The 13,939-nt window shown below is 49.4% G+C and overlaps 1 protein-coding gene across 1 annotated transcript; it reads right to left on the bottom strand.

Moving 5' to 3' along the window:
- Window positions 1–4,004: 4,004 nt before the first annotated feature.
- SLC35E1 (solute carrier family 35, member E1) lies at window positions 4,005–13,217 on the bottom strand. Its single transcript, XM_006898277.1, has 4 exons — window positions 13,083–13,217; window positions 11,718–11,843; window positions 6,379–6,624; window positions 4,005–4,214 (listed from the first exon to the last, which is right to left on the bottom strand). The coding sequence occupies exons 1-4, from the start codon at window positions 13,149–13,151 to the stop codon at window positions 4,005–4,007; spliced, it is 651 nt and encodes a 216-aa protein (XP_006898339.1). The 5' UTR covers window positions 13,152–13,217.
- Between the last annotated feature and the right edge of the window lie 722 nt (window positions 13,218–13,939).

The raw sequence follows: 13,939 nt of genomic DNA, 5'->3' as shown, positions 1-13,939 counted from the left end.
ACAGCCCTAAACCCTGCTCTATCCTGTGCCAAACTTATTGTCTCTGACACACCTACCCGCATTACCCCAGTCACTGAATCAGTCCATCTCATCAACGGTCTTCCTCTTCTGCGCTGTCCCTCTACCCTTCCAAGCATGACATCCCTCTCCAAGGACAGGTCCCTCCTTGCAACATGTCCAAAGTATGTCAGACAAAGCTTCAGAATCCTTGCCTCCAAGAAGCAGCCTGGTTTCACCCTCTCCAGGTTGAACCTGTTCTCTTAGCAGTCCTTGGTATAGTCAGTACTCTTCTCTAGCATCAAAGGCATCAATTCTCTTTGAAGCACCCTAAAGAATACAAAATGTGCAAATACCCAGAAGAGCGTAAATACAAATTGGAGAGCATTCCCGTATGCCACTCAAACGACTACCTTGTCTGTTTGTTGCCTGGCATTTTGTCCATGAGCAGGAGGCTGTTATGTTTACAATTACTTTGCGTTAATGAAATGCTCAGTAACAGTCGGATGAAAGGATTATGACTGAGAAGGATGCGGCAGGCAGGTGCTTCAGCAGAAACTCCTACTCCTCAGCCTTGACTATGTTTGAAGGAAATTCTGGTGAGGAAGTTTTTGGAGTGTGATGGGGGATGGGGGCTCTGGAGTCTGGCCCAATCTGTGATCTTAAATGACTTAACTGCCTTGGGCCTCTGTTCCTCCACCTGTCAGAGTTCACAAACACGGAGGAAAGGCACTGCAGGGGCTGTGGGCTGCCACCGAGTAGGTCCAGGAACAAAACACTGCAACTGACAGTGAGGTAAAGAAAATGAACAACTTTTATAGCTCTTGTAAAAGGCAATGAATTGAGCCAACACAGTCAACTGACATGTTCTAGATTTTGACTACAAAAAAATTCAAAACAAAAGAGGATTACCCTTTACAATGGATTGCCCATCGAGACCCTGGTCACTGTATTTTTGTTTGCTGGTGCACACGTGCGGAAGCAGGTTACTCCACATCTCCAGGCATCAGCTGACAAATGAAAATCCACCTCAAGTCCCTGGAGACATCTTTATTTTTGGTAAGTGCCATCAATAATATACACAGCATCATTCTTAAAGAACAGCCTGTTGCATTTGAGTCTTGGAAACAGGTGACAATTGAATAAAAAAAACCCCCAAACCAAAACCCACCAACCCAAAAAGCTCAACTGTTTTCAGACCATGAGCAATTAATGTTCTACAGCTTTGAGGCTGTTAGACCTTAAAAGTACCTGACTGGGTCTGTCCCAGAAATAACAGCGGGCTTGTTGCAAGATGTATGCCGAGTGTATAGGAAACCCGTGAAGTAGAAATGGGTTCTCATTTGAACACATGGCGCTTGTCTGGATTTGGAACAGCTGTGTTTTCCTCTCAGTAAGCCCCCAAACCTACGACTGTCTAATCGATTTTGACTGGTGGTGACCTCAGGTGCAGAGGACCCCAGGTTCTTGGGTTGCCAAGGCCGTGATGTCTGGGAGCAAGATTACCAGGCCTGTCTTCCAAAGTGTTGCTGGGTAGGTTTGAACTATCAACCTTTTGGTCAAAAGTCAAGAGCTTAGTCATTTACACCACCAAGTCTCTTCTTTCCTGATGACAGCTGGCTTAAAAGAAGGTGCTTAAAAAGACCACAATGGTCAGAAATGCCCTCAGCCTGTTTCTTTTTCTGTAAAATGAAGAATCAGTTAAGAGTCAGCATTCAGGCATGATCAGGCCACAGGTGGGCTTCCCTAGCACAAACCCCAGCAGAGAAGGGGGTGCGAGGGGCCAGCACTGCAGATGTGGCTGGGGGTGGGGCTGGGGCCAGGAGGCAGTAGAGTGGGTGAGAGGTCAAACCAGCAAACCTCAAAAATATATCTTGATGATTTGATCAAATAGGATTGTCTCGCTCATTCCAGTGTTATGTACCTGCTGTAAATTCATTCTTATGCACATAATACCTCATTTATTAATGTTCAAACCATAAAGCCAGATAGCGATTTTCCCCTCAGCAGTGGATCTTGCCTTGGAAAAGGAAAACAACTTAAGGTACAAACTGGAATTCAATTCCATGTCCGAGGAATCTGTACAATCTCAAGGACAACTTGACAAAGAATATCTTGATGGGAAAAATAACCCCCATTTGCTATTCACCTTGAGACAAGTTCAGCCACAGGCTGCCGCCTCTGGTGAAAGGGCTTGGCAAAGCCTTGTCATAATAATGCCATTCGGGATTGGCTTACCTCATTTTCAATCAAGATAATCTGAAAACATGAGACCAAAGTGTCTTAAAGCAAGAGAAAGGCAGATGAACAGATGGAGGGACTCTAAAGCAAGTGGTGTGGACACTTACAGCCAGGAGTCACCCACCCGTGGCCCAAGGAGAGCCACAAACCCAACGTCCGCTGACTTCCTGGCACCTTCTCCCTGACGGGGCAGGGCTGAGCTCTCTAGAGTCTTCTTGGCTGTAATCTTTATGGAAGCAGACCACCAGACCTGTCTTTGAAGGCCCCTCCCTATGGGAGATTTGAACTGTTAGCCTTCAGATAAGTAGTGGAACACAAACCTTTTTTGCACCACCTAGAACTCTTAACGCTGACAAAACGGAACCTTTGAAGTGTAAAATGCCAGCAGTTCCTGTTCAAATCCACCCAGGGCTGCCTTGGAAGAGAGGTCTAGAGATTTTTTCCTGAAGGGTCATCGCCTTGAAAATCCCATGCGGTGGTTTCACTCTGACAGTACCTGACATCCGGAACACAGACACATAAATGGAAAATGCCCATTATAAAAACCAGAGTCAGCAGGAGTGACATGATTCTCTCTCTCCAAATAGGGAAACGTGCCCATTGCCAGGAGAAGGGGCAAGTCCCTGTCACATCTGCCACTAGCTCTCCCCAAGCACCAGCACCATCTGTGAGGCTGGGGACAGTGCCGAGCACAGAATGCTCCCATCCCTGAAGACCCTGCCCACTGGCGGTCCCTCCCTGAAGCCCAGCCCGCAGGAGGTACCTGCCACCTTTCTGATGACATGATACTGCCAGAACTCCTGTTCATTCTCAGCCAGAGCCTGATTTAGCAAGGCCAAGCCTAGCATGCTGCTGTCTCGCTTCTCCTAGCCCACAACATGATTCTCATTCAAACATAAAGTAACACAAAACCAGATCACATAGCCAAAACGCTGTGGTCTCGCCTAGTATACAAACATGGAGGTCGTATTCTTGATTCATTTCAACAGCTGGAGTCATATAAGGGGAGCCTGGCAAGCCCTCATTGCTTCCTGTTTGACACCACAATGTGGCAGACCTCCCCGGGAGGAATTTTGTTTGCTTTGAACCATAAAAAAAGGGAGTTTCCATCCACAAGCCAGTCCTCACAGGTCCCCTACGGAGACCAACACATAAAAACACACAACTATAAAATATCCCTAGAAAAGAGCAAGCTCCTCCCCACCAACTGTCCCCGAGTCAGCCCAGGACTGAACACGGAACACGGATGACAGGAACCGCCACGAGGAGACACCGCGCAGGGTTTCTGCAGGGTCCTCGCCACCTGAGTGAGCTGCTCTGCTTTCGCTCCCCCTGCCACCCTGGAGGGGACACCTACTGTGCTGCTGGCAAGGGCAGGAAGGGGCCGAGGAGAAGCGATTTCCTGACTCGGTAAATCTGGGCCAGCGCCAATTCAGCCAAGGAGCTGGGTGACAGGAACGTGATGCCAACTGCTCTGCACGGAGAGAACAGTTTGCCCTTGACTGTGAATGGCCGCCGGGGTTCCTGGGGAAAAGTGGGTCCCTCTGTGCTGGAGTTAATTTACTAATGCTCCCAGGGCCTCCTCCACTCCTTGCCTGTTGAGTCTTCCGGCTTCTGCTGGTCCTCCCGCTGCCCAGGGAAGCACAGAAGGCCGGGAGCTGGGCCACCCCATGGTTCTGCACTGCCCTTTCGACTTCACAGTCACTGGTTGCCAGAAGCTTCTGGTAGTGCTGGGGGTGGCGGGCAGGAGCTCCGAGCTCCCGCCTCTACACATCGTAACGGTTCAAACTGTACGTGTTTGGGTAGCTCTGCCGGCTGTACTGGAAGTGGTCTGTGAGGACGCTGTTGCGGCTGTACTGATAGTCCGTGTGCTGGGGGAACAGGAGGCCGTTCTGGGGTTTCTCCTTGCTGCTCAGGTCCCCTGTGGTGCTGGGCAGGAGGTGCTTCCTCGCTTGCTGGTTGGCATCATACTTGGTCTGCGTGGGAAAGAGAAACGGAAAATCACCCAGCACAAAACCACAAATCTACAATAAAATAAATAACTCAACTGAAAAATGTCCAAAGGTCTGGAACAGTCATGACCCCAAAAGGCTATGCGATGGCTCACAGGCACGGAGAGAGGCCCACCGTTAGCTGTTATCAACCAACCCACTCATTCCTTTGAGCCGGGACTGGATCGTAGCTGACTCTCCAGTGGGTTTTCAGAGGCTGTAAATCACACAAGTGATTGTCCATCTTTCTCCCATGGAGCTGCTGGTGGATTCGAACCACAGGAGAGGCACTGCCTTGGGTAAGCAGCACAACCCCCTACGGACTACGCCACCAGAGTGGTTCCTGGCCACTAGCAATGCACCAGAAAACCTGTGAGACAACACTTCACTCTAAAAATGAGAACAGCACAAAAAACCCAAATGGCTTTTACTTTTCAAAGAGAAGAGTGAGCTGGGGATGGGGGTGGGGTGGGCGGGGAAAAAAGTGCAACAGTGAATGAATGGAAATCCAAAATCTCTGTAAATGTTCATTGAAATTAATAAATAAATAAAAAAATTAAAACAAACAAACAAACAACCAAGGAAAAAAACCCAACCCAAACAGAAAGAAGAAGGAGTCAGCGAGGTGGGGGACAAACAGGAACCTCCCCCTTTGCTGTGGGACTGTCCACTGGTGTGGTCGCCCTGGAAGACGGCTTGACGGTTCCTGCGAAGCTGAACACAGGCGCTCCGTGTGAGTCAGCAGTTGCCGCTGTAGGAGCAGAAGTGAAAGCTGGGACACAAACAGAAACCCGTCCACCCGCCCGTGCTCACTGCACTTTTCATGAGCACCAAATGCCCATCGACAGACGGATGGATAAACACAACACGGTCCACTCATACAGTGACATCGACCCATGAAACCAGAATGAAGTCCCAGCCTCGGCTACTCCACGGGTGAACCCTGAAAACATCCTGAAGTATTAAAACAGTCATAAAAGGGCAAACAGCATGTAATCTAGCTTATAGGAAGGATGCAAATATTTAGACACCAAAGATTATTAGGGATTATTAGATGCAGGAGGGAGTTTTGGCTGGGGAGTTTATGCCAGAAGTGGTGGGACACAGTGGACAAAGACAGTGGTGGTGGTGGCAGATGCTGCAATGGCCGTTCTGCAGGAGAGGCTCACAGGACAGAGCGGGCTCCCAATTCAACCAACCAGTTATTCAAAGAGATGGACAAGTCTGGCCCAGAGCAGGGCGCAGGCATGGCCAACAGTTAACAGACCCAAAAAGAACAGAAGGGCTTGAATTCAAGTCCTATTAGCCGTCAACTTGCACCTTAAAATCCGCTGTCCCTGAGTCAGCCGACCCTTGATGACCCGCGCTACACACAGTGTGGAAAGGCCTCCAAAGAGGCTTCTTGTTGGCTGCATCTCATGCACGCAGACGGTCGAGCCTTTCTTCTGTGGCACCACTGGGCGATCGGAACCACTAACCTTCTGTCCAGCAGCTGAGAGCAAACCTTCACCAGAACTCTGTCGGCTGCTGCTGAGCTGGCCTGACTCACAGGGACCCCACGGGTGCAGAACAGAAGTGCTCTGCAGGGTTTTCTCGGGTGTCTCTGTTACAGAAGCAGTTCACCAGCCATTCTTCCAAGGAATGGTTGGGTGGATTTGAATTGCCAACCTCTGACTTAGCAGACAATCCTACACTCGAACTCTTCCCACCATCCAGGCTCCTCTATGCACCCTGTTGTTGCTGCATACCACTGAGTCGGAACCAACCCACAGCTGACTGTCCAGGGAGTATTCTGAGGCCTGGGAGGAGACTGCCCATCCTTCTCCCACGGAGCAGCTGGGGGATGCAAACTATGTGCCTTCGTTCAGAACTGCAGCACAACTTCTTACCACTAGGCCACCAGAGCTTACACCACACTAAACGCAGAGAAATCTTCAGCTACTTAGCTGTCAAAGCGTCGTGTACACCTCATAATCACAACACTGACATGCCCTGGCTTCAAAAGATCACACAGGGAAGGAGGCCCGTGCCGACCCAGGGCCACGGCGGAGATCACAACCTGCCAAGCAGCACAGCCGAGGCCGGGCATCCCGGGCCTTCCCGCTACCTCATCAGCACTGCCTGGCACGGCCACCTCTCCCCAGCTCACCTTGTTGTACAGGAAGACACCCAGGATGGCCGTCATCATGCCCAGGACATTGGTGCTGGTGACTGGGTTGCGCAGCATGATGAGGGACACGGTGATGACCATGATCCTCTTGGTGGCGTTGGCGACCGAGTAGCTCAGGGGGCTGATGAGGTTGAGGATGCTGAAGGCGATGACGTTCTGGGCAAAGTTGCAGAAGCCGCTGATGGCCAGGAGCAGGAGTGTCCAGGGCCACTGGGACACGTAGGTCTGCAGGGGGGCGAACAAGACAGCGTGTGAGGGACAACCGCAGTTCCACGGTCAACCCACAACAGGACAAAGGGCTAGAAGACGGGGTGCAGGAATTAAGCAGCTTACTCAGATCCCTGAGCTGGAAGAGAACACTTTGTGTGACGATAAACCAGCTGACTTTGAACCTCCCTGACTCCAGGAAAACCTGTGTCTTAAGCTGTACACGTCTGGGTTCCAAATGGCCAAGCTAACAGAAGTGGGAGCCAGGCTTTTCTACTGTGGTATCTCTGAGTGGAATAAAATTGTCAAATTTGTTAGCAGCGAAGCACTCAGTGTTTGTATCACCTCTGACCTTCCTGATACTTCACCAGAGGCATAATCGTCCTGATCCTGTGACAAATGGCAGAGGTTCTGAGAGATGAAGCCCCCCTTCCCCGTGCCTGAGGGAGAGGTGACCAATGCCCTCACTCATCCCAGGAAGCCATCGGCTAGGAGCTGTGGCTCAGTAGAGGACTGACGAATGGATAGTCCATGCTCCACGTGGAGGGGAGAGGAATCCTCAGCATGGACAGAACCGGGGCCTAGGAACACTCCCTGTGATGGGAGCCCCCCAGGAAGCTGCTAGACCATTCTGAGTCTGTTGTTTGGACTGAACTGTGTTCATCCAACAGGTGCCAGAATCCTAGCCCTTATCCCTGTGACGTGACTCCATCTGGGAAGACAGTGTTCTCTGCTCTGTTCATCTGGCTGTGTCAGTGCAGGTGGGCCTTAAACCTAATGACTTTGAAGATATGAAGTGAGCAGATTTGGCATTGAAGTACACAGGGGGTAAGGCAGAAGCCAGGTGGAAATGCCAAAGGAACACTGAGAAAATCCTAAAGAAATCAAGTCAAGGATTACCCCCCTTAAGCACACCCCCACCACAGGGAGCCTCCCCCGAGAGCCAGTGCCCTGAATTTGGACTTCTGGACTCCTGCGCTGTGGAAAATAAACTTGTTCGTTAAAGCCACTCTCTTGAAGCATTTCCGTTACAGCAGCTCCAAGAGACGAAGGCATTACGCAACGTCCAGAGAGTTCCCTCTGCTCAGCTTTCCCAACCCTTGCTTTAAAAACATCTCAAGCCAAACAGAAAAAAAGCAACGTTATCAGCAAAACCTAAGTCATCCTCTGGCCGCTGCTGGCACGGGGCTGCTCTGATTAACGGGAGGGGTCTTAGAAGCCAGGATGATGCAGCTAGGGAGGACATGGATGTTCCCCAAAGAGCCCAGCTGCTATCCGGACACGGAGACAGGCCAGACCAGGCAGCTGGTGAAGCACTGAGTGATGGGCATACAGCTTCTCTTTAGGGCTGGTTCCTGGAGGGCCGTGCACTGCTCCCAGGCCTCTACTCCTTCCTGCCTGCCCGCTGTAGCAGGGCCACCAACATGAGGCTGACTGAAGAGGGCATCAGGGTGCCCATCCTGCCACCACCTACAGCTCAGATGGGAGCACAGGGCCAGCACTGTGGGCAGAGGGCACGCAGTCCTCTGCCAAGGCACCAAGTGGCTGCAACTGAGCCACAAAATCTGCAGATCCCTGTGTGGACAGTGGTGCTCCATTCTTTTACACTGCTGCTGGCTTCCTAGGCTGATAGGTTTTCCATTTCAGCACTTCAAAATTTTTCCACTTTTCTATAGTCTTCAACAGTTTCTGCTGAGAAATCTGTAGTTATTGAACCTGTTGTTCCCTCATGAGTAAATCTATAATTTCCCCCTGCCCAGCTCAAGATACATTTTATTTCTGTCTTTAACTTTCAGAAGCTGGATGGTGATGTCTGGATATGAATCAATCCTGCTTAGAGTTCAGTTTCGAGAACCTGTAGATATGTCTTTTGTAAAATTTGCCAAATCTTTAAGCCTTATTTCCTCATGAATATTTTTAAAGAATTCTTTCTCTCCTCCTTTAGAAAACAATTCCAGAAAGGTCAGGCATTTAGTGTCTCCCGAGGCTCTGTTCATAGCCTTGAGTAAAGGCTGGAGACTTGGAAACCACAGAGCAAGTCTACTGTCTTATAGCGTCACTGTGACCACTTGACAGCCATGGATTCTGCGTCCCAAGCACAGCTCCTGTGACTGTAAAGGCCCCTCCCTCAGATGTTCAGGTGCCTCTGGTACACGCTGGAAGCTTCAGAATGCTCCTTAGAGGCAAGGATGGTGAAACTTGGTCTCATATATTTTAGGGACATTGTCAGGAGGGGCCAGTCCTTGGAAAAGACATCATGCGGGAAAAGGAGGAGGGCCAGAGAAAGAGAGGAAGACGGAGTGGCACAGTGACTCTAACAATGGGCATGAGCATGTGGGAGGGCGGTGAGGGTGGCACATGAGAGGGCAGGGTTCAAATCTGTTGGTCATGCTGTCACTATGAGCCGTATTTAACTTGACCTAACAAGAAGAAGAAGATACACTGTCGCCATCAAGTATTTCATTTCCTCAGCCCACTCTGACAGAAATACCACAAATGGGTGGCTTTAGGAACAATACCGGCGGCTACCAGTCTGATTTCAGGGAAAGGCTCTCTCTGTCCCCTCCGGGAGAAAGTCCTCGCTTCACCCAGCTTCTTTTCTCCACTTCCACGTGCATCCGTCTCTCCCTTACTTGTGCTTTCCAGCTTCTGCGACTTCTCCTCTCTTTTCATCACTCAAATGGAACAGGCTTAAGATATACTCTGCATGGATGTGGCCTCATTAAGAAAACAATCTGATTCTCAAATGGAATTCTATCTACAGGTGCCACTGTTCGCCTCCAGTGGATTCCGACCCATGATGACCCCACGTGATCCACAGAGTTTTCAAGGCTATGCCTTTCAGAAGCAGATCACCAAGACTACCTCTGATGCACCCCTTAATGGGCTCAAACCACCAAGTCTTCAGTCTGTAAGTAGTACAGTGCTTGAACTTCTGCATCACTCAGGGACTCTTCCACAGGTAGAGGAGGTAGGTAGGATTCCAACACATTGCTGGGACACAACATTTAATCCACATTAATACAAGAAAAGCGATCTCAGTGAGAGTCTATGAAACACGCGTCTCCATGTGCACATCACACTGTTGGTGGAGCTATACATTCAAAAGTCTAGCAGAGTGGGCACCTGCCTGTTAACAATACTGTAATTAAAAGACCTAGCAAAACGTATGATGCGTGAATACAGAGCATTGTCCACCCAGGACGCACGATGAAGAGAGCAAGGTGTTGCGGCTGGTAAGTGGGGTCGAGTTGAGCATTACTCAGCACTACTCATAGCGACCCTGTGAACAAATGAACTCTGTCCTGTGCCATCTTTATCATCCCTGACACAGACGCTGCATCGATCATCTTACTGAGGGTCTTGCTCTCCTTTGCTGGCCCTCCTTCCACCTTTCCAAGCGTGATGTCCTTGTCCACGGAGTAGCCTCTCCTAACAACATGCCCAAAATATGTGAGACGGGATTTCATCAACTCGGCCTCCAAGGAACACTCTGTTTGTACTTTTTCCAACACGTAATTCTTTGTTCTTTTGGATATTCAGCACTTTTCTCTAACACCACAACTCAAATGCATTGATTCTTCTACCATCCTTATTCATGGTTTGGCTCGTAGAAGTTATGGCAGAGTGTGTATCAAAAGTGACTTCCTGTGTAAGAAGGGATGAATGTACACATGAATGTACTCTTATTTGGAAAAAAGACACACTGAGAGTCAACTAGCACATAAGAGGTGGGTTACCTGTGGCGAAATGGGGAGGCAAATCCTTGCTTCTGAGGAGCAGCCTGGTTTCACCCTCTCTAGGATGAACCTGTTTGTTCTCCTGGCAGTCCATGGTATATCCAATACTCTTCTCCAGCACCACAGCTCAAAGGCATCAATTCTCTACCATCTCTAGTCATTGTCCAGTTTTCTGATACATAGCAAGTAATTGTGAAGACTATAGCCTGGAAGCAGGAGCGGCATCTACTTCCGAAATGGCTTGCTTCCGGAAACTCTATGTATGAACAGTGCTCAGGCTGTTTGTTCATAGGGTCGCTATGAGTCCCCTACGACTCGATGGCACCAAACAACAACAATATAGCCTTGATTAGGCTCACCTTAGTTTCCAGACTGAAATCAGTGCTTCTCAGTACTCTAGAGAGGTCGCTGACAGCAGACTTTCCCAATGCAATTCATCTTTTGATTTTCTGGCTGCTGGTACTAAGAGCGTTGACTATGGAGCCAAGAAACTAAAGCTGTTAACAAATCTCATAGGAAAAATAATATGAAATGTGGCAAGGATGCAAGTATGATAAAAACAGAAATAATGTTGTTGTTGTTGTTAAGTTCCATCGAGTCATAACAGACTCATAGACCCCTTTCCTCCTCAGTGCTGCTGAGTGTGCACTGCCAACTTCTGGTTTGTTGTTATGTACCGCTGAGTCAGAACTGACTCACAGCTGACCCTTCATAGCTGACCCTCCAGCAGGTTTTCAGAGGCAGTAAATCACATGGGAGGAGACTGCCATCCTTCTCCCACGGTGCAGTTGGTGGATTCAAACCGCCAACCTTTGGGTTGCCAAGGAAACTCCTCACCACGAGGCCACCAGAGGGTCCCTTCAGGTTAAGAGTTGAGTGGACCTACAGTAAGTCCTCAAGAAGCCCCTCACCCTTCCCTCTGACCATGAACAACCTACAGGAGCCACTGTAGCCTTTCTTACCACTATCACCTGTGTTGTTTTTAGTATATTCTCAGAGGCCCACTGCTGCAGAAGGTGGGGAGACTGACACGTGGACAGAGACAACATGAGTAAAGCCATTGAGTAAAGCTCTTTTTCAATGTCTGAGTGAGATCTGAAGATGTGTCAGGACAGGAAAGGGCCCCTCACACAGCCACTTCCTTGACACCATTGCTAACACGGCAACAGCCATCAGCTGTGGAATTCCAGGGCGACGGAGAGGGAACCACTGAAGGGGATCGAACCCCTCAGGTGTACTTAACATTCGTCATGACAATGAGCTCAGCATCAGAGCGCCAGCACCAGCTGTCAACTCTGGGCTGTGACACGCCGATAAACGCAGCAACTCAGACTCGTCGGAAGGGTGACTGGCTGGGGCCGGCCCACTTACCAGGTCGCTGCTGACCAGGAACGCCGAGAGGTCTACCAGAACCCACGTGGGGATCATGAAGAACACGGCATGGCAGCCCAGGATGTTGAGCAGCCGGAGGTGGTGGATCCGGGAATCTCGCAACACCTGGCAGGAGGAAGACCCTTTATAAACCGATCAAAATCATGGCCGGAAAAGGGGCCCCGGGCCCCAAACAGAGTGAATGTACAATGACCCTGACTTCCAACTCGATAACTGAACTTCCAAGTGCACTTACAAGAGACAGAAACTAGAGCCCAGAACAAGTGCTGCGAAGGATGAGAAGAAAAAAAACCCAAATCCAGAGAACCAGTAACAACACTTGTGAAGCTACAGCACATGAGGCATTCATAAACACTGCTGGCTTGAGGATGAACTGGTATCACCTTTAAGGACAAAGTATTTCAAGAGCCATACAGCTCTCATACTCTCTGACCCAAGAACTGGAAACGTATCGTTAGAAGAGAACCTAAAAGCAAGAAAACGTTATACGCTAAGATATCTGCGACTGCGTAATTTACAATGAACCGCTGGGAACCTGTCTGTCCAGTAAGGATCAGACGGCCTTCACTGTGGCACCTGAGGAGGGGATAATTATTGAAGCAGTTAAGAGCAATACTTTTTAATGACATGGGGAAGCATTTATGGTGAGTGAACAAAGTAAGATTTTAAAAGACACCTGCTCCTCACTCATCAGCTACTTTGTTATCTGACCTGTTAATGACGTACGTCTGGCAGAAATGAATGGGGAGGTGTGAGGGGAGAGTGACACTGGTTGGGATAGTTCAGGTGATGTGCTCCCTTCGCTGGGCCGTGATTCGCAGAGGTTCGGTGGTTACGCAATGATGGCGTCATACTCTATTTTGTGACCTGACGTGGTCCTCCTTCACTTTTGCATAACACCAATTTTCCTATTAATTGCCTGACTTTTAATAGGATGAACTGCCTGGACGCATGAGGGGTGGGTGCAGAGATGTAACAGCACGTCTCTGTTACCCAGGAAGGAGAAAGGAGCACTACCTTGGAGGACAGATCTGGGACTGTGCTCAGCACCGTGGAAAGTGCATGGGCAAGGAGCAGGCTCATTCACCTCCAACACCCCCTACAGGGTCTGCCACAGTGTTTTTCAGGCCTCGAAGGTTTTTGATTTTGGGCTTTCCTTTTTCAGTTTGCTTCATAAACTACATTAAAAAAAAATACAACAATACACTTGACAAACAGAAAGCCAGCAGACAAGCAAGGAGGATTTTCCCACGCCAGCATGGAGAAATCTCTTCTTGTCTTCCCATTCTGTCTGCCAACTGTGTGCCCCAACCCACCACACATGCCCCAGCTGTGACCCAGTACCTTTTTGGAGAAGATATTCTGAAGGGAGAAGCACAAGGTGGCTGCCAGCGCGCTGAGGAGCCCCCACATGTCAAAAGACAGCTCCGTGACGGTGGCCAGCAGGACGCCGCTGATGATGGGAATGAGGGACAGGTAGACCTGGGGAGGAAGGCAGGGGCTGACCACGAGCTCCAGGACCCGCCACGGTAGGACAGCCCCGCGGGACACCGAATGAGCGGAGTCGGGGGGACGGGGGCTGGGACGGCACGGAGCAGATGGCCACAGTGTGTCTGAGGCAGGCTGTCTTGCCACAGGTGGCTTTATCTCCTATTCCAAATGCTGGGTAACGGGAAAGGCAATATACAATAAGGGTGTGATGAGACACTGTCATGAATCACATTGTTGTTGTTCACTGGTGCAATCTGCACTGACTCTCAGCCGGTCCTCCATCAGGTTTCTAGAGGCTGTAAATCACTCAGGAGGAGATTGCCTATCATTCCCCCACAGAGCAGCTCTAGGATTCGAACTGCCTGCCTCTGGGTTACCCACAGGGTAACTGTCTCATTTGAACTGCCTGCCTTACCCAATAGGTTATCAGAGCACCATTAAACTGTTATCAGTTAACTTTAATTGATTTTATAAAACAAAAAGCATCTGAATGACTGAATGAAACCCAGTATGGTTTGTAAACTTTCATGCAAATTCAACAAAGTGTTTAAAAACAACTTTTTTTTTAAAAAAAATAAGACTCTGAAAACCCAAATGTCTGAGACTCTCATCGACATCACCAGCCACCACTGGGCTGACGACTTCTGTTGACCACACAGGGTTTGCATGACTCATTTTCTGGAAAGACACTGTCAGAATTGTTTCCCAAG

This window comes from Elephantulus edwardii, unplaced genomic scaffold, assembly GCF_000299155.1.
Source record: "Elephantulus edwardii isolate Elephantulus edwardi_28Jun2011 unplaced genomic scaffold, EleEdw1.0 scaffold00226, whole genome shotgun sequence".
In the NCBI taxonomy this organism is placed as follows: Eukaryota; Metazoa; Chordata; class Mammalia; order Macroscelidea; family Macroscelididae; genus Elephantulus; species Elephantulus edwardii.
This window is presented reverse-complemented; position numbering and strand designations above follow the sequence as displayed.